Source organism: Mytilus trossulus, chromosome 14 (assembly GCF_036588685.1).
Source record: "Mytilus trossulus isolate FHL-02 chromosome 14, PNRI_Mtr1.1.1.hap1, whole genome shotgun sequence".
NCBI lineage: Eukaryota > Metazoa > Mollusca > Bivalvia > Mytilida > Mytilidae > Mytilus > Mytilus trossulus.
The window spans coordinates 68,165,571-68,193,387 of NC_086386.1; the positions used below are offsets into that span (position 1 = coordinate 68,165,571).

General features: G+C 33.0%; 1 protein-coding gene across 5 annotated transcripts in view; it reads left to right on the forward strand.

Moving 5' to 3' along the window:
• Positions 1–22,663, forward strand: part of LOC134697178 (putative leucine-rich repeat-containing protein DDB_G0290503) — a 33,915-nt gene extending 11,252 nt beyond the window's left edge. For 2 of the 5 annotated variants that reach the window (XM_063559263.1, XM_063559266.1), the window contains exon 2: positions 18,744–22,663. In XM_063559263.1, coding sequence (XP_063415333.1) covers positions 18,744–20,180 — 1,437 coding nt within the window. In that variant the 3' untranslated portion in view covers positions 20,181–22,663. Of the gene's footprint in view, positions 1–1,529; positions 1,634–3,045; positions 3,956–14,935; positions 15,256–18,743 lie in introns of those variants that run through there. The other 3 variants (XM_063559265.1, XM_063559264.1, XM_063559267.1) reach the window with 3 other exon arrangements.
• Positions 22,664–27,817: the final 5,154 nt, after the last annotated feature.

The following is a 27,817-nucleotide window of genomic DNA, read 5'->3' on the forward strand; positions in this document are numbered from 1 at the left end:
GTGACAGATTCAGGAGGGGGCACTATTCATTGAAGTCCTTTGTATTATTCATGGTATATCTTGATTTAAATTTCAGTTATTTTGAAATATAAAGGAGAATATTTATACAAAAATTATATAAATTAATTGATTGAGTGTTATTAACTAAACGTTCATTTTAATATATTTTATATGACTTCAACAATAGACAAAACTATACCGTAAGCTGTAAAAGGCCCTTGCATGACATAATGTGAAACAATTCAAAAGAGAACACCCGCAACCTGATTAATGCTAAAAACAAGTAAATAAATTACAGACAGCCACTGAATTACAGTCTCCTGACTGGTTACACAAAGAATGTGCATATGTAGGACCAGTGCAATATAATAGGCAAACCGCACCCAATCCAAATAAACATAGTTTGAAGTCAAGCACACAGAATGTTAATGTGTATTGCTTCGTTGATAAGTTATGTACCTTTACACGATCACGGATGCAAGTATAAAAACGATGTGATGAAAACGTCTAGGTAGAATCTCTGTCTAAACATTTAAAGGAAAAGGTTCAGATATCATAACACATCCTTATTCTTATGAATATGACACTTATGTTGGGGAGATTTTATTCGCATGTTAAAGAAATATTATGTGACAAAAGACTGTTGTTCTCTTCTTTGTTCGCTAGTTTGAAAAAGATCCACCCATTTTCTCTTTCATAATAATGTCACGGTAGAATATTCACATTACTCATATATTTGTTTCATATACCTAGATACGATAATAACTAACTGCTTTACGTCTTTCTGAAACTGCAAGATTTATTGACTGGACATATTAAAAGAGTTAGACTTCATGCTCTAAAAGGAGCGTTTGCACTTATATAAAGAACCAGATACATGTATGATCAAATTCACCAAGCACAATTTTGTTTGTCCAGAGTTTTGTTTCATACTGTATGGACGATAAGATTATCATAGCAGCCACCTTTTTAATTGTTTGCAAATATCGTTATTCTATATAAACTTAATTTCATTTCTAAAATAACCTTGAAAAATACTTCAGCGAGTGTGGCTGTAAAGGTTTTGAAACTCGATACAAGCATATAAGATCAAGTCCTTGAAAAATTTTGGTAGATAGTCCACTGAGTTTGGTCCTGCTCCAATTATATAAGCTTGCCCTGTCTAACTTTTAGAACGAGTGTCGATTTCAGGGGATAATGAACTTCAAATTTTAAAAAATCGCTTTTTTAAGCTCTTAATTTGAGAATAGTACTAATATCTCCTTTGCATATAAATGAACATTTAACATAATTTTATTGTAAATGAGATTTAAAAGTATTTTTCAGCCTCAATAAGTTACAAGAATTTTAATAACACCTGATTATAAAATAATTTGAATGTTTTAAACCACGGAAGTGTTTATATGTGTTTGTTATTCCTAGCTACATATTTATCTTGGATCCTTAACACCCGCCAAAAATAGCTATGATGTACGGGATTTCAGGGTAACTGTGCTCGTCTTTCCAATAAACGTTTAAATTCCAGTATTAAAATTAAGTGAAAATAATGACAGTCGTGTGTACAGTTTCAAGTTCAAGAACGCTTTCTAGACGGTTAAACATTGAGAAAGTTGAATATACATCATTGCTCTGGGTAAGTTTAAAGTATTTAAGATATCAAAGCACGGTTGGATGTGAAGGTTCGGTTTCCTCAGAACTCCTGGTGATAGAAAACACCAAGAAATAAACACAAGAACCATGATAGATCAAAGGAAACATTTGACTCTGTATATCTAATCCAATTTCAATGATTAAGGATATAATTAAAGGTCGTGGGTGTATAGGGATATAATGAAGTTTAATCCGCCTAAATTTCACAAGATTAACTTTTTTCTTTACAGGGGTTAAATTAAATCTAAATTGTCGTGTCATGTTTTGAATTCATTCAAATAAATAAATGTATAGTCAATCAAATTTCTTGTATTTTTTATTTCAATCATGCACATGACTATGCAACTTCTCGAAAGTAACTTTTATTATTGTTGTAAAAAAATCAGTCTCTGTAATAGCGATGACAACGTTTTGGCTAAAGAAGTATTCAGTGCTGTGCAAAATGCTTTTGTCATTTTACGATTTTCCATTATTATCAATCTTATGAAGAGGAATTCACACCATTTTAAAATATAATTATAATAAAATGTAATATGATAAAATGCCCAACATTAGATATATATATATAGAAGTCACGAAGATAACCACAATGTTGAGGGATTCCTTTGTTATATTTCCTCTGGTTTATAGGTGGTTTATAATCCGAGGTCAGAACAAACCACAAAATATTAAGGATATTAAGAAATTACAAATTAAAGGGTGAAATTTGAACATTGGCGTATAAATAAAAAAAACTCCCTAATCATTGTTGTGTTCAAAATAAACATTTCATGTATACGGAAACGTAGTTTTATATATACAAGAAATATTTGAAAAAAGATTAATTCTGTTATATAAAGCTTTAAATTACTGCAAAATGTAGGTTATTTTAATATTATTGCATGTTTCATGATGGAAAGCTGATAGATTTTGAATATTTGTCTTCACTCAAAACAGACAAAATTAATCAACTTAAAAGTTTGACTCATTTTGGTCACATCTATTCAGAGATTTCTAACAGTTGCATCAATGGTGTGAATGGTACTTAGAAAGAATCAATATTGTCGGAAATGTCACACAAATATCTGTTTCGAAGTTTTTTACAAATTTATTTAATTATTGGGACCGAGATAAGTAGACTATATTTAGAATCTCTTTTGTCAAAAGCTTGTTGCCTAAACCCAACCTTGACTTTTATTTGAATATTTGCATATTTGAATTCAAATTTTATTTTTATCTGCTCAGCTATATCTACATTATACTACAATAGGTGACAATTATACAAGCCAACCTGTTTGTGAAAAGATTAAAGTCTTTTTAACGAGCCCTTTATCCTTCATAGTTTGACAATAGGTCCCTCATTATAAAATATATATGTATACAACTGCGATATATAAATCTTTCCGGATGACGAATTTTAAAGAGACACAAAAAGATACTTAGCATAAGAGCGCATTGGTAACCCGAAGTTTGACGAGGCTTTTGTGTAGTTAATGTAAATTGTGTTTTGAGGGAGTGGAAAGATTTTGTGTAAACTTTGGAAAATTACTATTTCTGCAAAATTAATAGATATACGTCGGTTTGTCTATTCGTTTCCTGGTGTTGGAACAATAAAGACAAATTTTAAAAGTTTTTACTTAAAAATATCAAATTGCACGATGGGAAATCAGGAATTGACAAAGATGGCCTGTTAACTATAGGTGTCAAGCATATTGTATAATAATTTGTTATTTACAAATATTTAAACTGAACAAATTCAAACAAAAATTACATAATGAGGAAAGTAAATTTCTTTCATCGACTAAGAAAACATACGGAAATGACTGTAATCATGATAGTTTGATCTTGAGAAAACAAGGAAATATCGGCAAACAAATCTCAAATATTGATTCGGTCTTTCAAGTACTTGTTGAATGTTGACATGGGAGAAAATAGTGAATATTAGAACGAGACGATGATTTAATGGATCAAAGATTGTAGATTTTGCTTGGATTTAAAATGGTTGTGGAGGTATTTTTGTTGATTGTGCATTCTTGTGTTTAGTTTGAAATACTATGAAAACGGACCAAACTGACAAATGAGGAGAACATCCATGAACTGATGAGAAAATATATTGAATTAAATTGAAATAGTTTAATTTAAATTTGTGAAAATGTACCAGCCTATGTTTCCAAGTCTTACTGGTAATACTGGACAAAAGGGGGCTCTAACTCTTGGTGCTTCTAAACGGCCCAACGGGAGAAAGGCCAACAGTATAATCAGGAAACGAACCAAAGATGTTCCGTATGAACACGCAGGCAAATTTCCTAAAGAAAATGTCGAAAATGTGAGTAAACAGATTGATTGTGGCCCTTTTTGTTTGTTTATCTACCCATTCTGATAATGAACGGTTTTATGCCTACTTTTATCAGGCGCAAGATCGATTTTACAATAGAACATTTAGTTCATTTTTTCTCTCAACTTAACTGCATGCATCAGAACCTGATTTCTAGAAGTCCCTATGTATATTGACTTTAACGATTAAATGATATGCTAGCTTTATTACACATTGTTGGTTTGCTACATTATTAGAATTGCCTTTAATCTATAGACTTAGAACTCAACACACACGGTCAAATGAAAAACTAGAAAGTACCATAGGTGTATAACAATGATGAACGATAGATGTCAAGGTGATTGCTGAAAATAATAAACTGGTTAAGGATGTTGTTTTGCTTGTAAACATTCTTATTTACCTAGAAGAAAACAGTTCAGATTTTGGCAACTAAACCCGAAAAAAGACTAGATAGTGCAGCAATTCATTTTGCCATACAAAATTATTGATAAGGTATCAATTTTAAGACAGTCGAAAACACGATTCCATTCCAAATAAATCATTCCAAAATAATCTGCATCTACAAAATTAAAATAAAGACACATGTTCTGTTTTATCTAAATGTTCTTGAACAAGAGAAAAGCGAAAATATTTATTTTGTAACTTCTATGTAAATCAGATGTAAAAGAGGGACGAAAGATACCAAAGGGACAGACATTAGTATATATATATGTTATCGTCTCATACTAACATGAACACAACGAACACATTTCCTTGGTTCTAATTTTCTTCTTGACACTTTCCATACCACTATTCTTTTTAAAGAATTATAACCGGAAGAAAAGTGACTTCAGGAACTTTTACTATAATTTGCAAAGTGCTTTTTAATAACTCTCGTTTTGAATTGAATATGTATATGAACTCTCGTTTTGAATAGTTATATGAACTCTCGTTTTGAATATTTATATGAGTTTTCGTTTTAAATTGATTTATTCTTGAATATAATGTTTCTTCTTTCAAAATATCCAAAGAGATTATAGATTTACTATTTTACAACTTAATCCGATGGCTGTCAAGAGTGTGAGAGATAATACATGTATCTAACACTTGAACTACAAAAGCAATTATCGCTATTTTATAAAGTTAAGCCGGAGGACAATGATCAGCTTATTATTACATAAGATTGGACTATTATATTTATATTTTATGAGAACCTTTTATAATGTTTTAAAACCCTTATCTTTGACTTAATTTATGTTTTGTAAACTGTTGCTTGGACAGTCTTCCCCTAGCTTTCGAACTGTAAACTTGTGTTAATAAATTTGTGTATAGTTTTATACGGTCTTGCGTTTAAAGCAGCCATAGTGTCGATTATAGACCTACAGACTTTAATGTAACCCGTGCCGAACTTCACGGACTCATGCCGCAAGTTCACGGGGTTATAATTGGGAAGGACTCCTCGATTACCGTAACCTTTGCAGCCAAGCGAGTGTTTTATTTATGAACTAGTCCCAAAATACGAAAATTTAAAAATGGAATTACCGAAATTGGAACTTTTTAACGCGTTCGAAACAGAAAATGCAGACGTTTGGATAAAGAGATACGAACTAATGTGTGAGTTTTCAAAGTGGGATGACGTACAAGCCACAAGAGCATTCACGTGTTTCATAGACAATTATGCTTTAGCATGGTATATGCTACTTGACGACGAAGACAGAAACAGCAAAGATAAACTATTCCGTAAGTTCAAGGACCGTTTTGGTAGAAATTGTATGCAAAAAGTAGGATTTTGGAAGGAAGCGGCCAATCTGAAACAAAAAGACGATGAAACTGTTTCACAATTCATATCTAGGGTTGAGAGACTATGTTTTCTAGCAGGTCAAACCGTATTTATGGAGCGTTTTATATATCAAGGACTTAGACCAGAATTTGTTGTTCCGTTTGTTACCGCAACTGGTCTCAAACAAAAGTTTACCATAAGTGAGGCTATCGATGCTGCATTGCTAGCAGACATGACAATTCAGTTGAAGTCAAAACCAGACCAAGTCACCAGTGCTGTTAAGGACAATCCTACACCGCAGAACCAACCCAGAAGTAATGGTAAGTGTGATACATACTGTCATAATTACGAACAATTTGAGAATGCACATTTTTACTTTCCCCATGTCAATGTACTTAATCATGTGAATAGACACCAGATACGCCCCCCAAATAATAGGCTTCAGAGAAACAAATTCAATTTTTATCCAAGTCGTGCTAAGTCCGACCTATCCCATAAGTCAATAAAAGACAGGTTTATGAATTCTAGAAATAACCCCCCTAATCAGAATATTGTTAATCTTTTTGCAAATACAGGCTGTTCAAGAGCCGATTGTAAAATAAATGTTAGAATAGGTTCCTCAGTTATTCATACTCTTGTAGATACCGGTGCAGCAGTATCGGTCATAAATACAAATACTTATAAATCATTACAAGTAGACAAACCTTACCCTGTAGATAAATCAGATTTGTTAGGTGTTCGTGGTGTAAATGACAATTTTATCAGAGTGCTAGGCAAAGTCACACTGCCCGTTGAAATAGGAAAGCTAACTTTATTTCACGATTTTTATATTTTGGATGATGTCAATATGCCACTTATTTTAGGCCGAGACTTCATGCATGATCAAAAAGCTGAGATAAGTTTCCCCAAACAAGTTTTAACATTACAAAATGGAATGACAGAAGTTTCTTTAAGTCAGGGCCAAGATCGGGATCACACACACAATTTTGTGCGTGTGCTATCTGATGTTACCTTTCAACCAAGACAAAGAGTTATTTTTCCTGTAAAAATAGAAAATTTTAGCGAAAACACATCAGGAGTGATTGAACCAAATTTTTCACTTGCTGGCAAACATAATATTATGGGAGCTCGGTGCTTAATACAAACACATAACAACACTTCTATTTTTGAAATCTTAAATCCTACAAATGCTGTAATTACACTGAAACAAAATACTATAATTGGAAATTTTATTAAAATTCAAGATGATAAAATTTTTGGAGAATTAAAAGAAAATTTTGAGTTTATAGATAGTATCAGAACTGGCGAAGCTTCAAATTCAAATAATAATTATATCAAAATTGCTACCGAGATAGGTATTGATCTTTCAAAATCCGATTTAAGCGAAACACAAAAATATCAATTATTGACTCTGTTAGGGCAATATAGGCAAGCTTTTGCTAAAGACATAACCGAATTGGGCTGTACCAAAATAGGCAAACACATCATTGACACAGGCGATGCAAATCCAGTCAGACAATTTCCGTACCGGACTACCCCTAAAACAAAGGAAGAAATAAATACACATTTGGACGAAATGGAGGAACAAGGTATCATTCGAAAAAGCATGTCACCATGGAGCAGCCCCATCTTGCTAGTAGCTAAGCCCAATGGCGAGAAGAGAGTATGTGTGGACTATCGCAGACTAAACCGTCTTACGAAAATATATACACAATCGCTGCCAAATCTTTCAGATGTCCTAGATACACTTGGAGAAAAGCATGCCCAGACATATAGCGTCTGTGATATGAGACAGGGCTTCTGGCAGCTAGAACTTGATGAGCAATCCAAAGAAAAGACTGCTTTTATGACGCATCGAGGTCAGTACGAGTTCAACCGACTTCCATATGGCCTGGCAAATTCACCTGCAACCTTCAACATGATCATGAATGAAGTAATCAGAGATCTCAACTGGAAAAGTGCATTAGTTTATGTAGACGACATTCTTATCTACAGCAAGAACTTTGAAGAACACCTTTGTCATTTAGCAGCCCTATTTGATAAACTAATCGAGGCAAACCTTAAATTGAAACCGTCAAAATGTCAGTTCGCTTGCAAAGAAGTCCAATATTTAGGCCACATTATCACCAAAGATGGCATAGCAGTGGATCCAGAGAAAACGGCATCTGTACATTCCTTTGCAGCGCCGAAAAATGTCAAAGAAGTACGCATGTTCCTTGGACTATGTAATTACTACAGAAAGTTCATTCACAACTACTCCAAGATTACTTCTCCGCTCAATCAACTGCTACACAAAGATCAACAATTCCATTGGACAGACGAATGTCAACGCTCGCTCGAAACTCTCAAGACAAAACTTACTTCAGCTCCTATTCTAGTATTTCCGGACTTCAATAAAGAGTTTATTTTACATACTGACGCAAGTGGTACTGCAATAGGATATGTTCTAGGTCAACATGACAAAGACAAGAAACTCCGAGTTATTGCGTATGGCGGACGTATGCTACGAAAACCAGAAAAAAGATGGGACGTTAAAGACAGAGAATGCCTTGCACTTGTTGTAGCTATCAAACAGTTCCACGTTTATTTGGCCAATAACAAATTTCACGTGTATACAGATCATATAGCGTTACAATACCTTCATCGTATCAAAGAGAGTACCGGACGTTTAGCAAGATGGTCCATGTATCTTCAGACATACAATTTTGAAGTTCACTATCAACCAGGAAAAGATAACGTTTGCGCTGACTTCCTCTCCAGAATTCAGCATCCCGAGAACCAGCGTCAGCGTCGACTCAGTATAGACGAGATCGAGGCTACATATACAGCAACCGATCAATCCAGAAAAGAAACCAATCAACACAGTTCAGTCATCCAGCCGGTCCAGTCAAAGCACTTAGACGAATCAAAACATGAATCAGTATCAGCAATTAAGGCACTAACTGAAGCAGATAATCAATATCGTAATGCAGATCCATTACTCATGATGATCGAAACCACAAATCTTACCCAGGGTAGAATCCAAGCAGCTCAAAATGAAGACGAAGAAGCAGGACAAATGCTACAATACATTGAACAAAACAAGTTACCCCAAGACAAAAAGAAAGCTGATGTTATAGTCCGTGAGTCAAATCACTACGTTGTTTCTAATGGTATACTGTTTCACCATTACTATCCTAGAGGGAAAGGACACTTATCAGATAGGGTCATCAAACAATTAGTTATACCAAAGGCATTACAAAACGACGTACTTTTATCGTACCATGATGCAATTATTGCAGCGCACCCCGGTATTGACAGAACTTACAACAACATCCGAATGAAGTATTACTGGAAGAGAATGTACTCAGACATTGAAGATTATGTGAAAACCTGTATTGAATGTCAACAAGGCAAGACTAATCCGCACTCTAAGAGAGCACCCTTACAGCCTCTTCCGGCAACTGGGGTATTTGAAAGAATACACATGGACATTCTTTGCAATTTACCAAAGTCAGCAGGTGGATTCAACCAAATCTTACTAGTTGTATGTCCGTTCTCTAAATGGTGTGAAGCCTTTCCACTTAAAACAGGAGGAGCCGTAGAAACGGCAAGAATCTTATACAACGAAATTATATGTCGATATGGTCCTTGTAGACAAATTCTTACAGATTTAGGGAAAAATTTCACTTCAAACCTTGTGAAAGAAATCTGCAAAATTTTCCAGATCACCAAGCTCAATACGTCATCCTATCACCCAGAATGCAATGCAGCAACCGAACGACAGAATCGTACATTAGCAACATCTCTGCGAATGTATTGTCATGACAACCAGTCGAGTTGGCCCGACTATTTACAAGGCGTCATGATGTCTTTCAGAAACACAATACAAACCGAGTCCACACAATATAGTCCATATTATTTGGTCTTTGGAAGAGAGCCTCGCAATCCCATAGATATTGCATTGATTCCAGAATCCACAAAAGGTCTAAGCAAAGATGCAGAGTCTGCATTTAAATTGATCGTTGATAATCTCACCCACGCCAGAAAAATAGCCAAGACAAATATTGAAGCTGCACAACAGAAGTATAAAACGCAACACGACAAAAAGGTGGAAGAACCAAGTTTTTATATATTAGACAAAGTATGGCTTTATTGTACACGCACACCGGTAGGCTTGTCTCCCAAGCTCCAACGAAAATGGACTGGACCATATTACATTGCAGAACACATAGGCGAATATACTTACCGTTTGCGCAAAGCGTCTGACGATAAAATATTGAAGGCTCCAGTGCACGCAAATCGATTGAAGAAGTTTCTCGACCCCAAGAATCGCCCCACAAACCCACCCGATGAAGTAGATGAGGATCAAGACCTAAACCCAGAGGAACTCATGGACATGCCTGAAATCCTTGACAGAGTCAATGACACAATCATTAACCACACACAAAATCAAGTAGGGAAAAATAATCAAAATGTTCCAACACAATTACACAAAGATACGCAACCGTCACAAAATCCAAACCCCCAACAGGACATATATGATGTCGAAAGAATACTTAAGTGTAGAAAACGAGGCAACATTAAACAGTACCTTATTAAATGGCGAGGTTATGGTAGTTCACAAAATACATGGGAACCATCAAACAACATACATACTAATTTAATCCAACACTTTCATGCTCAGAGTCAAAGTAAAAGAAAGCGAAAACGACATGGATAACTTTAATAATAAACCAAACCAAGTTTTTTTCAGTGGTTTTAATCAAGTCTAGATAATCAACTAAATGAAAAATGTATTTTTTTGTTTGTCATTTTCACATTCACAATCTTTTTTTTATTAAGAACACCTTATTATTCTTAGATGAATATCCATTTTTTCCTGAGATATTTGTCACTGGCAGTAAGAAAATCACCAATACATTTAGCTAAAGTCTGTGTATCCTTGTTGTATCCTAGAACCTAGTGTTTTACACAAGTAAAGGTTGTAACCTTGAACAAAGATCACTGACTATAGTATACCAAATAACCACAATTATTGTTTAGTTGTCGTTATTATTTTGTATCATTTCACGTACCATGCTATAGGTAGTTGAATTTACACGTATGAGCTTCCGTACGAATACATAGATTATCAGTGGTATAACAAAATCATTTTGGAATACAACTTTGGTCCGAAACAGGAGTGCAAGATGGACTCGTCACCTATCTTGTGTTCTTGTTTCCATGGGTGTACAGGAGTGACGACCTGTATACTACATGTCAGAAAAATGCTTTGTTATGTTTGATCAAAACCTGCTTACAAGGTAGATATATCCACTGATAATCTGTTAATCTGTTCAAATTCTTGATAGTGTTTTCGAAAATCTTCAAGACAGTCTAGTGTAATGTAGTATGTTAGAATCCTAAACGGGCCATTGATCATTATTGTCCCCCTTTTTTCGGCAATTCATTGAATACTCAGATACTTAGTCCTACTTTTATGATTATGATGAAAGCACCCCTTCGTTGTTTTATATATCTATACATATGATTAAGTCATGTTTATCCGAAATGTGAAGTGAAACAGGATATTATAGTATATTTATGTCAGTAGGTCCTCTCATCAGAGTACAGTATACTTATGTCAGTAGTCCCCGTCCTCAGAGTAGTATATTTATGTCAGTAGTGCGCCTCCTCAGAGTACAGTATACTTATGTCAGTAGTCCCCCTCCTCAGAGTACAGTATACTTATGTCAGTAGTCCCCATCCTCAGAATAGTATACTTATGTCAGTAGTGCCCCTCCTCAGAGTACAGTATACTTATGTCAGTAGTCCCCCTCCTCAGAGTAGTATACTTATGTCAGTAGTCCCCATCCTCAGAGTTAGTATACTTATACCAGGAGTCCCGCTCCTAAGAGCGTTAATATATTTATGTCAGTAGTCCCACTCCTCAGAATACTAAGCATATTGTTGTAGTCCCTCTCCTCAGAGTATTTAGATATTTTTAATGTCCCATCCTCCTACCCCCTGTGTATATTAATGAAAAGGTCCAATATATGTGCATTTTCTATGTTCGTGATGTTTTCAGTATGTACACACTTTCAGCAACCAGAAAGAGGAATTACCCATAGACGAATCACCCGTAGACGAATTACCCATAGACGAATTACCCAAAGACGAATTACCCATAGAAGAATTACCCATAGACGAATTACCCATAGACGAATTACTTAAAGATGGTTTAACCAAAGACGAATTAACCCATGGACGAATCACCCAAAGACGATTTACCCAAAGACGAATTACCCATAGATGACGTAACATTACCAACCCAAATACGAAATATAGCAAATTGTGCTCGGGACGAGCACTTCGGGGAAGTAGTGGAGAATATAACCGGAAGAAAAGTGACTTCAGGAACTTTTACTATAATTTGCAAAGTGCTTTTTAATAACTCTCGTTTTGAATTGAATATGTATATGAACTCTCGTTTTGAATAGTTATATGAACTCTCGTTTTGAATATTTATATGAGTTTTCGTTTTAAATTGATTTATTCTTGAATATAATGTTTCTTCTTTCAAAATATCCAAAGAGATTATAGATTTACTATTTTACAACTTAATCCGATGGCTGTCAAGAGTGTGAGAGATAATACATGTATCTAACACTTGAACTACAAAAGCAATTATCGCTATTTTATAAAGTTAAGCCGGAGGACAATGATCAGCTTATTATTACATAAGATTGGACTATTATATTTATATTTTATGAGAACCTTTTATAATGTTTTAAAACCCTTATCTTTGACTTAATTTATGTTTTGTAAACTGTTGCTTGGACAGTCTTCCCCTAGCTTTCGAACTGTAAACTTGTGTTAATAAATTTGTGTATAGTTTTATACGGTCTTGCGTTTAAAGCAGCCATAGTGTCGATTATAGACCTACAGACTTTAATGTAACCCGTGCCGAACTTCACGGACTCATGCCGCAAGTTCACGGGGTTATAATATCAACAAATCTATATTAACTTTATTATTACGAAGTTAAAGCACGCAACTGTTATTAAGAATGTTAAGTTAAACTTATTTGTTTCACACGTTTTGAATAGAAAATAGTGGACACGTAAGTACCGAGTAGATGTTTCAGACAAATTTATGACTATTATACATGCTATCGTAACATTGCGCAGGTCTTATGTCCTCTTTACTTATAATATACTTAGATCCGTTTTTAGCTTTTGTTAGGTTGTTATCCGTTTGTAAACACCTAACATCACTCTCGACAAAGAATAGTATAGAGTCAATATAAAGACCGCTATGCTCCAGAGTATAAACAAGCATCATAGGTGAAGGTTGTAAACAAGTGCTGGTCACAGTAGCAACTTGAACAACTTTTTTTCGCATTTTAGCATATCGTGTGATTGTATGATCTTTATCATCCGTTGTGTTATTTGAATGTCTACTGGGTTGTTGTCGTAGATAAAAAGAAATATCGTTAAAATGATAGCTGTACGATTGATTTTCCGTGACCTTTTAGCAATAACTGTTTGGACTTATTGTAAATCGAACAAAATATTTTTTTCTATTGTATTATTTATTTACACTTATATATATATATATATATTGCCATGAGCAATAGGTCAGTTATAAATACTCGACAATTAATGATTGAAACCTCTTAAAAATGAATAGAATTAAATACCGATCCGCTTATGATATAACCTTATACTTTTGTTACATTGCATATTAAATTTATTCTTCCGTAAAGTTTTTAAATGTTTATGTATTATCTCCAATGTTAGTAGACCAAGTCAGTTGTGGCAATCCATGTAAGAAAATGGAATTGACTTTCACAAACCCTAAATATTTACACCAATTGAATCGGATTGACAGTTTAGATTGTCTTCGTATAGTTCTTATAAAGATGTATTGTAATGATTACAAGTTGAAACATTTTTTTTCTGCATAGTGCATAGTCATCTTAGTGTTAACAATTCAACACAAAGGACGACACACATACATATTTTTTTCTTTGTTTAAATTTAGATTTAAACATATTTATTTATAGTGGATTGGGAAACAAGTTTTGCAACTTATATTAATCCCTTTCTACTTTGCGGGTGCGAGTGCTGCATTGTAGCGGCATTAGCCTGCTCTTTTTCGAAACCTACAAGGGTGTCTTTTACGTGCAAGAGATATGGCTCTCTCTAAACACGAGTCAACCATTTATCGTCCTCTTCCGACGGACTATCATCGTTTCCTCAAGACCATACTCGCAAATGGTGTCAAGGGAAAGCCAAATATTTAGTCCCTGAAAATGTCATCCCGGATAGGTAAATCGAACCAGGAACCTTTGCGTTAGTAGTCCGATGCACTAACCACTACACCATGGCTCTCTTTGTTTTGGGTATGATGGTTGAGGGACATGGGAGTTGATATATGTTACACAACTCAACTGTACTTCACTTTTTAAGAAAATGATAACAATTGATTGGGCCCCAATCTATTGTTATCATTTTCTTAAAAAGTGAAGTACAGTTGAGTTGTGTGATTAATTATCAACTGTTATTTTATTTCATGTTAATAAAAAATAAGAAATTGAAATAGTTTATAGAATAGAGAATACAATGTATATGTATACCATTTGAAAGGTTGGACCAAAGCTTTATTAAAGATTCATTGCAGCAACTGTCTTAGTTGTCCGTATGTGATCTGCCTCAAATCAAAATTTGTAACCTCTAACCAAATTACTATTTCCTTTAGTGTCAGTCTACATTTTCAATCCGGTAGAACCTACATATTGTATTATTTTTTTCAACGTGTTTCGTTCAGAATATGCACTAAATATTAGCAATTGTACGTTAAATAAGCCACAATCAATCAAAATACCTAAGCTACTTTGTCCTTGAGGAATTTATATTTTAAACAAAAGCTGTTTAAATATTGTGCAGTAGATAAGTCAATTCATTTCACGTGAACCTAGATATTTACATTTAAATCTTCAAACAAAAAGTCAGGGATTTTTTTATCAAATGTTCAAAAATAGTATCAATCAATTCCGGTTCAGTTAATATATTTCACAACACAGATTTTTTTTTTAACAATTATCTTTATTAGAGCTTAAAGTATAAACACATTATGTGATTAAAAAGTAAAATGACTCCCTAACCTATGGATTATTGAACAAAGTCTATTGTTATCCAAACAATATAAAATATTAGATATTGGAATTAAAAGATCGAATTTCATGTTTTTAAAATGGCGGATTTAACATTATAATGAATAAGCTGTGACACAAATTTCTCTTTTGGAATGAATATTTGGTTGTTTAGTGATTTCTTCTGGAATATATGTGTTAACATCAGTGTATGTTGTTGAAATGTAAAACAAATGGAGTTTTTCCCTTCCTTTTAAGGAGAACAACTCAATTTCATGTCCTCTTCAATGTGATATGAATTGATTACCAAACAAATAGAGCCGCATTGTATTGGATTATAAAATGTTAGAACACAATACTGACAAAGAAAGTTTCTATTTCAACGAGGAGGATGGAGAGGAAGTGGAAGGAGAGGTAGGAAAACTGACGCAGAAAGTTGCTAAATTATTAGGGAAACGGGGAAATTGGTTAAAAAAGAGGGGTTTGGGAAATTTTGTTAAAGGTTGAGGGTACGGGGAAAATCGTTAAGGAGGAGGGTGCTAGTTTGCGGTTTGTAAACATTCGCATAAATTCTTTGTAGTTCGAAATAAGGTGAAGATGGTGTGATTGAATTCGTAATTCGGAGGTTGAAGAGTGACAATTTTATTACTTATACCTGTATCTGACAATAATACTTTCTACTTGCTTTAGATTTACATTTGTAAAGCCTTAACGGTTGGTGGCACATAATGAAGGATACGATGAAACTCAACAACATAAAGTTAGTAATAATGGTGTGTCAAGAACTATACCGTTGAGGAGTTTACCTTCTTTGATGCTATGGTGTGTAATGAACTATACTGTTGAGGAGTTTACCTTCATCGATGCTATGGAGTTTGAATAAATAAAACAACACAAATTGAAAGAAGGATAAGAATTTTCTAGTTGACATTTTTATCTAAAATTTGTTATAATCTATTTTCCTTTCCAATGCGAGTTGATCCTCCGCGTACTACAGTATCGTTCTGTGTCGTTCAATATTAGACTGGTTTTGGAGATAAGGTTTTATGATGGCAGCCAAAGTGTTTCTGTTTGACTCTAACCTTAATGTGTCTTCTAATTACACCTTATATGTGTATGTTGAATTTTGACCTTTTTATGTATCTATTTTAAATTAATGAACATCTTTCTTTTTTTTCAGTAGCTAAGTTATATGCAAATATATATGTGTATCCTTTCTAAATTTCTCTGCCGTGGTATTTGCCTTTAATTATATGTCATTTTTACCCTCCACGGATAATTTTGATCATTTGTGCGTTGTATTCAATGCTGATGTGGGTTTTTTTTTCAATCTTAACGTCTTGATTGAGACTACTGTCTCATTGCCGTGCGGAGCGGTAGCTGCGAAATATACCATTCTTGACAAGGAATTCCCTTTGACTAGCGACTCGTGTAAGTTTGTCTTCTCTTGAATTGGTTGTTTTTCTTTTCTTTTCTTTAAATGTCCCTCTTGAATATAAAACATCTGTTCATAAATATACGGTGTCAATTTTATTAGTGGGGAAACCGTTAAAAATCAGCGTTATTCGGAGAGTAGACCGCAAATAATTTACGAAACATCATATATACTAATAGCATAAATGTATCTATGCTAATAGTAAGATCCAATTTAACAAATTGAAGTTTTGAATTGTTTACATTTCTACTTGATCCAGGTGGTTCTCATTTATAGTCTTTGTCTTTGGAAGGCTTTTCGTGCTGAATTGTCATTTCATTTAACAAATGTACATATGATATAATGGGGATTCGTGCTTAATATCACAAATGACGAATTAGAAGGAAAATTTCCTTGACTTATATCATGTAATCCCATACGATATATGATCGTAAAAATTTACAACCTGTTCTACACAACATCGATAGCCTTATTGAAAATTGTTTACAGAGCGATATCGTTTATATGTTGAGTCACACAATCTGGTTTTCGATAAGAGTGAACAGGACTTTTTCGCACTCTCATTTCGATTTATCCAAATGTAATTAACAATTTCCTTGAAAATGCCTTTCATGAGAAATTTCTAGTGGAAAATTAAGAACAGAAACGCTTTCAAGGTCCTCTTAATAGCTATTTTGAGTATCATCATAAATACATTTTTTAAAGTCTTCTAAGATAATTTTCCTGATAAGTAGTTACTTCTTTATATAAACTGTCATGCTTTACAATACGTTTGAAAATACCATTGACATATAATCATTTGAAAACAGTTAATTCGTGATGTAGATTTGTGACTCGTAATGATTAAGTTATACTTCATTCAAAATTAAAAGTTTAAATGTTGCTTAAAAGGGGAAGGATATGTCAAGTGAACTGCTTTAACATCCGATGATGAAATTCGTACCAATATCAATTTAATCTATCTTGACCATGTGTTGTTCTTTGGAAGTTTTGTTTTCATTGTTTTTCACTTATCATGTTATGAAGATATAGACTAGTTAAGGTGGTATCCAACACTTGCACTAAAATAAATTTGGCTCGTTTAATTTTCATAAAATTTTGTGAAATTACTCACTGTGACCCTTTAACAAAAATATGAAAATTTCAAAACTTTTGAACCAATCGTTTTTATCAGAAAAATTACACTGGTTACATAGCAGTTTTACAAACACCAGTTTTGATCATTGAGAAGCTTAAAAAAATAATATTCCATTTACATCACAACGTAATTAAAACGTTTAGCTGATTTTTTTGAGCGCTCATGATTCTTATTTAACTTACCACATTGTATGCATGTACCGAGTCAGTCTTTCGTCACTACGGGTTCAATATGAGTGTGGTCCACTATCTGCTTATTTTGTATTATTCCTATTATTTGATTAAAAAGTATTGCTTAGTAGGTATATCTCATATTAGTATAACAAAGTTTGAGATCTATATTTTAATTAGATTGATATTTATGAGAAGAAATGAAATCAATTCTGTAATCTTCGATGGTCTTATTTTGATGTAATAGTATTTATATACAATCAAGTACCTCTTACATTCTTTGTGTTGATTTCCCACCCTTTCTGTCCCACTATGTATTATACAAATATGCAATGTACTTCTATGTTTCTATTGTTTGATTAAAATAGATATTCATCATTGTTTCTCATCAATAATTTCCAATTATAAGGACTATAGAAACAATTATATTATAAATGGCTTTTCCGATATCCGCTCATATACAATCTCAGTATCCATTCAAGATTGCAATTAATTTTCAGCTCAATTGTTCGATACGTATTAGATAGGCATTGACATATTTCGCTACTAATTGTTAATCGTTTAGAGAACAACTGCACTGTGTTTCCTAAGTTCCAGTAAAGCTATCTCTACGAAGCTGAGTAGTTTTATGAGCCGTTGGGGGACACAACAAAATTATGACTCCGTCAGATATTGGAAACGAATTTTCAGCCCATAGACATAATCTAGTCATGTCATCAACGTTTTTTCGTGGTTTTCTACGGTTAAAAATGGAATTTATAATTAAATTATAAGAAATGACTGTAATATGTTTTATGTCTATTCGAAATAACATTAAAAAAAATGTGGTGCACACTGTTAAATAACCCGCTTCGCGCGTTATTCAGTGTGCCACAAATTTTTTATGCTATTTCTTCATAGACACAAAAAATATTGCAATCATTCCTTAATTAGCTCATAAGCCCAGACTATCTTAGTATTCTATTAGCAAAGTTACAGAACTGTTTGAAATGGTACCATTTCAACAGCATATCTGTAGATGGTATACAAATTACAATGTTTTTGTTTTAAGATGATATAATAATTCTTTATTTGCAAAACAAACAGAAAACAATTTTGGTTATGGCAAATACATAGACAAATGATAAATTAATTACATGTCTTTGTTTATATTTGGTAGAACGAGGTTGGACAACAGTCACAGCAAATGACATCTGTCAGAGCTGGCCTTCAGAGAGCGTATTTAGACGGATTGGACTTCCTCCGAAACAAGATTCAGGACTCGGAACAGGAAGTGCAAAGTTTGCAACAAAGTTTTTATAGTTCCGAGGAGGCAAAGGGAGATAATTTAACTCAAAAACAGTTAGACTATCTAAAACAAGTGAACGACAAGTTGTTAAACGCAAATAATGAATTAAAGCGCAAAAATGTAAAGTTAGAAATTATAGATAGTGAAACACGCCTTGTTGGTCTTATCAATAAACTCAGAGAAGCAATGGAATATGACAAAGGTGAAATAACGACAATAACTGAGTTCTGGGAAAATCTCAAAAATACAGTTGATGGTTTTCGTGCCTTAGTTGAAAAATTTCAAAATAGTGTATTAAATCGGTTAAATCAGAGTTGCATTAGCTACAGCAGTGATGATATTAACCTAGAAGTTTCAAACCGTTATACCTTGGATATTTCTGATTATATAACGGAGTTAGAACGCGAGTTGACAAATACGAGGCTACTTCTGAAAAGTTTAGATAGTGGTTTACACCAGGATTTATTCAAAGATTCAGAATTCTCAGAGAAATTACTGGTTGCTTGTGATTTGAAAGCTTTTCCTATATTAAGACTTATACCAGATCTAGAAAACAAAATCAGTAATTTATGTGATATTTCTAGAAAATGGTTAAACAGAGATGAAGAATATATGTATGAAGTGAACGATTATATACGGAAAACACGAACAATAACAAAAAGGAGATCAGACGTACTGAAAAATCAAAAAGAAAAGCAAAAGAAAATTGAAAAATCGGTTAAATCAACTCAAATATTACTGCAAAACAACAGGGAAAAACTGCACACTATTGAATCAGAGCTGAATCAGTTAGACGAACAAATAGCTGGTTACGAACACGTGAAGAAGAGTAAGCATGACGAAAAGGAACAAAAAGCCAATATGGCCGACTTTCTAAAGCTTACATTGACACAAACGAAGAAAAATTACAGTCTCCAAATCAAGAGACAGAAACTATTAAAACAAGTTCGCGAATTAGAACAACTGCTCATAGCTATTGAGAGGGAATTATCAGATGTTCAAGATAAAAAGGTCGAAAGAGACCAAGCAAAATCATTGCTGACAGAAAAAGTCGAAAATAGTCAAAAATCATATGGTGCTGCAAGAAACGAATTTAGTAAATATTCGGACGAACTTGAAACACTAGAACAGGAAGTTAATATTTTATCAGGTCAGCTGTTACAGCTTGAGATTATACAGACATATAAAACAAGCCCCGAAAACATGGAACAGATATTTGACCGACCACAAACTGTTAAACTGGCACCTTCATTGAGGGAGAAAATAAAAAATAGAAAACGAAAGGTCGGAACACAGAAAGTAGACTAGTTTCCGTGACTGGATGTTTTTCACTTGTTAAATTGCACTTTAATGTATTTTATGTACCATGACGCATTTCACTGAGATATAGAGTTAAGGAGGATTAATAATCTTTCGATTGACGTCTTTCAAATTTTGATAATGCTATAAAGTATCAATATTGTTAGTTATACACCTATTTCATGCCATATCTACAAAATTTTAAAAACAAATAGACTAAAAAAAGTTTTCTCTAAAGGGGTCCAACCTAGGGTTCTGAATATGTGATTAGCAGGCCTGCTAGTTTGAATATCCGATTCACTGGTTAATTGAAAGTGTCGATTAAAGCTCTTTTAATAGGTGAAAATGTCGGGGGGGGGGGGGGGGGGTACTATTACCTCATTCCCTGTGAGTTTTAAAACAACCACACATTCCATAAAAGAGAAGTGACGAAAGGTATACAAGGAAAAGTTAAAATCACTAAAAAATTATCTGACCTACATTACACAAATACAGAAGTGATTTAAAAGGTATATAGAGAATTATAATCATTTCATATTTAATTCCGGATATATTTTTTTTTATCTATTTACTTTTTCATTTACCTATAGCGCTGTATAAATAAAACGCATTCTAAAAAAAATCTGATAAATAAAAAGGTATTCATTTGATAGATTTTTCAAAAGGTTCTTTTGAAAAGGTCCGACATTTTGTAAATATGAATACAAATATGTCTCTTTTTTTAAACTGAACCAAGGTGATTTTATTGGCAAATCGCCATGCGTTGTAACTAAAAGCCTTTTGATACTGTACTCAAAAGCCAAATATTTTTATTTCAAATTGAAATTTTATCTTTCGGAAATCTTTAATTGTGTACTTTGTATTTAAGTTTAGTTTATGTTTAAATACACCTTGCCTCCCTGGAGACGATGATAATCGCCATTAACGGAAATCTTGGCCAGTAATCCCCTTCCTAAAACATGTTAAACAAATATCCACATAGAAAAAGTCAAATATAACAAGAAATTATAAATCGTCAACGACTGCTGAATATTATTTTAGGATTGTCCATGTAAATTCACACAAAAAGCAAGTTCAACAATAAGACAGCAAAATTATTTCTTCAATTCTTTTGAGCATTACCTTTGAAGTTGTACACCAGATAAAGTTGTAAATTTCAAGGCCTTAATCTCTGTTTTGTAATTGTTTTACAACGTTAATGTTATGTTTAGAAATGAAACTGTGTAAATTCTTAAAAGAAACTTTATAAAAATTAGTTCATAACTATAAATTTCTTTGTATAGAAGAAGTCGACTGCCACAAAACGTCCCAAGGAATTCTCTTTCAAATCTAACATGCTGATTTCATCAAGAAAATAGATAATTCATGATAGAGTTTTTTTTTTATTTACTTTAATGTATTGTTAAGCATATTTTGTAGATAAGAGACAAACAGGTATATCACCCTGTGGTTATATCATAATATTGATCTTTATGTTTTGATGTTTACAAAAGCGTCTTTCAACACAACATCTTGTAATTTTAAGTTTCTTCACTTTGATAGTTAAATTATTAAATTGGAATTGATTTAAGACAGATTTGTGAATAGTTGAATCAGGTATGGTCAAAAACATATTTTTTACATCCCACCCCAAAAAAACTCCTTAGAAATGAAAATACGTTTTGATCTGCATGCAAGACGGTAGATAGAGTCAACGCGCAGATGTTTGTTCCATCTGTTTAGACAAGATGCCAAGTTACTCGTCTTTTTTTGTATAAGCGTTAAAACACATGTCATGGAGGTGTTAAAAATATAATGATGTTTTTTTCACATAAGTTGTTAATACTAAGTACAAAATGTATATGAATTCTTAAAATAAACACCCCGGGTGTTTGACAGAATAAAGTCAATATTTGATGCTATTTCTGATTCTCATCTGCGACAAACTAAAACTCCATAACAACGAGATAGAAAGAAAGTAACAATGCACAGAAAATATTTGGACATAACCGAATTTAAAATATAAGATATGCAAGCAATAATCAAATTTTCTCTATCAGATATATCTAGTTGACCTCAATTTTGAATTAATCGGAAAATAGACAAATTGTCAAAAGTCGAATATGGTAATAAAAAAACAATAGTTCAAATTTTATTGATATATAATGTATATCTTAGAACTAAATATTTGTCCGGCATTTGATACTATCTTAAAGTCAAGTACAATCACTGGTGTAATTGTTCTCAGATGACACAAAAGAATGAATGGATTAACTATAACTATAACTGTGATATGACTGTTGTAGTAAGGCATCACTATGACTGTTCTTTGTGATATATTTTTTTTGTAAGGCATCACTACGACTGTTCTTGTGATTTTGGCTGTTGTACTGGTAAGGGTTGTTTTATGTGATATGACTGTGGTAGATTTGTGTATTTTGTACATGTTTACGTCAATATTATGTGATTCCGTGTATGCCAAAAGATACGCAAAATAAATTTGTTAAAAATTATCAAGGTCTTGTTATATAAATAAATGTATTACACGACGGTTGGAAATAGCATTGAAACTTCATAATCTGATAAAATTCCAATACTTTTAAATTGAATTACCGAGTGATAACATTGAATAATATTTCATTGCTCGTATTTTAAATGACGCCTGTTTTTTGATTTCTTTATCTAGACAATTACTGAAAACAAAACTTGTTTCAAACTAAATTGGAAACAGACCAGTATGAAAGGATACGAGCTTCCCTGTAATAAGATGCAATGGTGTTTTTAACCAAAGGGTATTTCGTTATTTATAAGATATTAATGTTTGTTTAATTGATGTTTAAACTTTGTCCAGAGTTTAAAAAGCCGAAGTTGTTCTATGTTTGCCATGAGACAAACGACTTTAGATATCTTACAAACACACTTGTCATAATTGATTATAACTAACAAAAAAAAAACACATTTTGGGATGGTCCCTTTAACAACATGACTCATTCGAAAGGCAGTTTATATATCTCACAATATACTGCATCTATTAAACCAGAACTCTGCATTATTAGGCATGATTTCATTTCAAATTAACAACTATAAAAACTTTATTGCTATATATAGCCAAAAATCAACGTATGATACGACCATATATTGAGCACGATACATTTTTATTGAAAAAAACAGCAGCAGAAGATATTTATTGAATTACCCTCAGAAGAAGATACACGTTTATTTAATGGTTTTACCAGATGCGTCAGATATTCGCACATTTAGGGATTTGGAAATCCAAACGATTCAAGAGTGAGGGCATAATAATCACATAACTATATACATCAATGCTGTGTAAGGGCAACTTTACCCAAATGAGTTGCACTTTTTGGAAGTTACTTGAATGGCTACTTAAGCTTGTTGTCTATACTTATATTTTGACATTGTACAAGGTCATGCTTTCCTCAGATTGCTTATGTCGTTGTGACACTAAATCCATTATGGTTATATATACTGATTGGTATGTTAGCGGTTTTAGATTTGTCTCTTTCTACTCGATTTATGATATTTGTCTCTTTCTACTCGATTTATGATATTTGTGTCTTTCTACTCGATTTATGATATTTGTCTCTTTCTACTCGATTTATGATATTTGCCTCTTTCTACTCGATTTATGATATTTGTCTCTTTCTACTCGATTTATGAAATTTGTCTCTTTCTACTCGATTTATGATATTTGTCTCTTTCTAACTTTACAAATATACACTAACACACTATTATGATATTAGTATGACACCTACAAATTGATATGATTTAACAAGTTCCTTCGTGTCATATGTGTAAAAGTAAAATTCATTACACGCTTTTAAAGCACCACCCTTATAGATGAGTCTATGCAAAATGTATTACCATGTATATGTCGTCTCAGTGGGAAATTAATGGAACTTTTTTAATCTAGTGTGTTTTTATTATTCTTGACACTATATCATTTCAATAGCATACACTTCTTTTACTTATAGCATTTGATGGTGCTGTCAGAATTAAGATATCGTCGTGTGAGCTTAATCGAAGAGGACGACTTCGCCCGTATAATGACCCTTTTGACTATTGTCTTTATCGGTAACAACAACGATATGAATTTGAAAAATTCAATGCTTAACTGAACCTGTATTAGTTTTCAGTTATCAACGCTAGTTAGTACAAAGTTTTACATTCATCCTGTCAAAACATATATTTTGGCATTACAAAAGGTCATGCTTTTCTCAGACTGCTAAGGACATTTATAAACAAAACCCACTTGAACTGTACATCATGACATACTCACAGTTTGTGAAATCATGATGTCTGAATTTACTAAGATATATGCTTTAGACTAACTTTCAATGCTTGCTAATACTCATACCAATTTATTTTTCATTATTTGTGCTTGTACTAAGTACCATTCTAAGAAATTAGTAATCTATAGCATGTGGCCTAAAGGTGCTGATGAAGGATTGAAATTAGCCTAGGATATTTATATCGATGTGTTTGTTGATTGCTTTATTCTTCACGTGTGTAAGTACACGTCTAGTGTCAGCTTTACTTAATTGTAAAACGTTCACGTTGATATCGCAAATAGGAAAACTGAAAAAAATGTTATATTCAATAAAGGCTTCAACAACCACCCCTATAATATACGCAGACTCACAAATTTCTTACCTTGAATAGGTGTGTATGTACACCTTTGCAAAACCAAGAAATCAAGTATCCACAGAATACAACCCGCTAAAGTTAGTACACACGAAAATTAAAAAAAACATCCCCAGAAGGTAATAAAAGATCACATTTTGTTATTTCTGTTGACTGTGTATGCTATGAATAAACAAACTCATCATATATACCAGGACTAAATTTTGTATATACGTCAGACGCGCGTTTCGTCTACAAAAGACTCATCAGTGACGCTCGAATCCAAAACAGTTAAAAAGGCCAATCAAAGTACGAAGTTGAAGAGCATTAAGGACCAAAATTCCGAAACGTTATGCCTGATATAGCTAAGGTAATCTATGCCTGAGGTAGAAAAGCCTTAGTTTTTCAAAAATTCAAAATATTGTAAACAGTTAATTTATAATAAAAAGAGAGGATGAGGGGTATACATAAATAAAAATATATCTTGAGTTCAACAACTGAGTTTCATCAATAAGCATGCATTGTGTCTATACAATGTCAATTTCTAAGTAACTAACATTCTTGGATAGTATTGAATAAAGTAATCATGTCATATAAAATTCTGCTATCAACTAATTCCCGAAAATAGAAGAAAAAAAACATTTAGATATAAAAAAAAAAAATAAGTTCTAAACCTCATGAATGTGTGACAGATCCGAACCTCTTCAAGAACTTATAAGAAAAGCTATAAATAATGAATTATTCGTCTGATTCTTTGTGGCAAAGATTTTTTGTAAGTGAAGTCGCCAGCATTTGATATGACTACATAATAAGACCTCTGCAGAGGCTGAATAAGATGCATGCAGAGTTTACATAAAACAATTACTCGCAATGTCATTGTCCAAGTGAACCATCACTGTAAAAATTGCAAGCTTTGCAGTTACGACCCGTTATAAATTATTATTTCAGTTATTCTTCATTTCACTTCGATTGTGTGAACATTCAATTTGTTTCACAAATACTAGTAGACAATTCATTATTGAAAAAAATCTGTGAGTAATATCAATCCATAAGAGATTTCATTTAATCATTGACATAACATAATTTCTTCAGGCAAATCAATACGACTTTTTATATATTGGTTATAAATCATTAGTCATTAGCACAGATTCTCTCCACACACGTCTATTTAGGAAACTTTAAGTACAAAGATTTGAACAAGTGCTTATGGAAAAAATAATACATTTGTCTTATTCGATTCAGCGAAATTGCTTTGTATGTTTATCGGTTAATAGAATATAATCTCTATGATTTTATGCAAGTACTCATGCTACCTGACACGTAGGATTTTGTGTAGTTTTACAAATAAACCCATTAGTGAACCTGAATGAAGCCTAGAGGGTCCATGTTGCGGATTGATGTAGCACGATGAATACTTCACGTTTAATGACAAATAGTACATGTATATTCCGGACGATCACATGCTTATGCGATATAAATATACCCTGTTTTGTAGCAATATTTATCAAAGGTACCAGGATTATAATTTTGTACGTCATACGCGCGTTTCTTCTACATAAGACTAACCAGTGACGCTCATAGCAAACCTCGCGCTTATTTGTTTGCTCAAGAGCTGACTCATTATGAAGTAGTCTACAGGAAGACATTTCATCTTAATCATGCAAACACATTATTATGACTGGTCTTTACTTTAATCCTTTATGCTTAGCGGAGAACTTACAAATTCCTATTTTAAAATCTTGGTTTCACCTAATCGGGGATTGAATTTTAATGACAACTTCTCGCACTAGAAGTAAGCTGCATATTGATGGCTGCAGTTTTTAAAAAAGAAGAAGAATTGTCCGTCAAAATTCTCTGTATGTATCAATTGCAAAAAACACTGTAGCATCGTCGATGATGAAAAGACATATCTGTTGCGAATTCTCATCAATAGGGTAAGACTTGTGGCGATAAAGAGTGTGACTTTTTTAAAAAAAGGTTCAAAGGAAAGCATGTTCAAAGAATCACATCTAATTCTAAACTTACGACCGTAATTCGTTTAAGGATCTCTTTTAGTAAACCCATTAAAGTTCAAATAAAGAACGAAAGTGAAGCAAATTTAAGAGAAAAAAATGCATTCACATTCTAGGTTTAATGCACAAACGTGCACCACACTAAAGGTTAATGGATAAACTCACATTAAAGATTAAAAAATTTAAAAAACCCACATCCGATCATTTAAGGCCGAAAGAAGTAACGTACAATTTCAATATCATTTAAAGTTCAATGAACGAAAAAAAGCTCGTCATAGATACCATTTTGTAAACGACAAACGCGCGTTTCGTCTACAAAGGACAAATTAGGAACGCAAAAAATAAAAAAAAAGTTAAACAGGCAAATAAAGAACGATGTCGAAGAGCAACATGTAATCAAGAAAGGAACTATAATTGCCATTGTAAAAGAATGAACGTATTATCACAAAAGATGATTAAATCGACGACATAAGGGAGGTAACTATATTTTGCACCGATCGCCGTTAGTAGGACAAGTGTAATTACTTCCCATTAACAAATCAAACAGAAATATGGTCAGAACACGTATGTTATAAATAAAGGCAACACTAGTATACCGCTGTTCAATAGTCAGAATTCGGTTGAGCAAACAAAAATCTTGAAAACCATAACCGAAAGAAACACATCAACTATAAGAGGAGAAAACAGAACAAACACTGATCTACAACAAAAGTAAACGCCAACATACATGTACATAGAAAAAAGTAAAAACACAAAAATACCGAACTACGAGGAAAATTCAAAAAGGAAAATCAAAAATCAAAAGGCAAAATCAAAAGTCCAAACACATCAAACGAATGGGTAACAACTGTCATATTCCTGACTTGGTACAGGCATTTTCTAATGTAGAAAATGGTGGATTGAACCTGGTTTTATAGCTAGCTAAACCTCTCACTTATATGACAGTCGCATCAAATTCCATTAAATTGTCAACGATGCATGAACAAAACAAACATACTCAAAGAGTAAAAA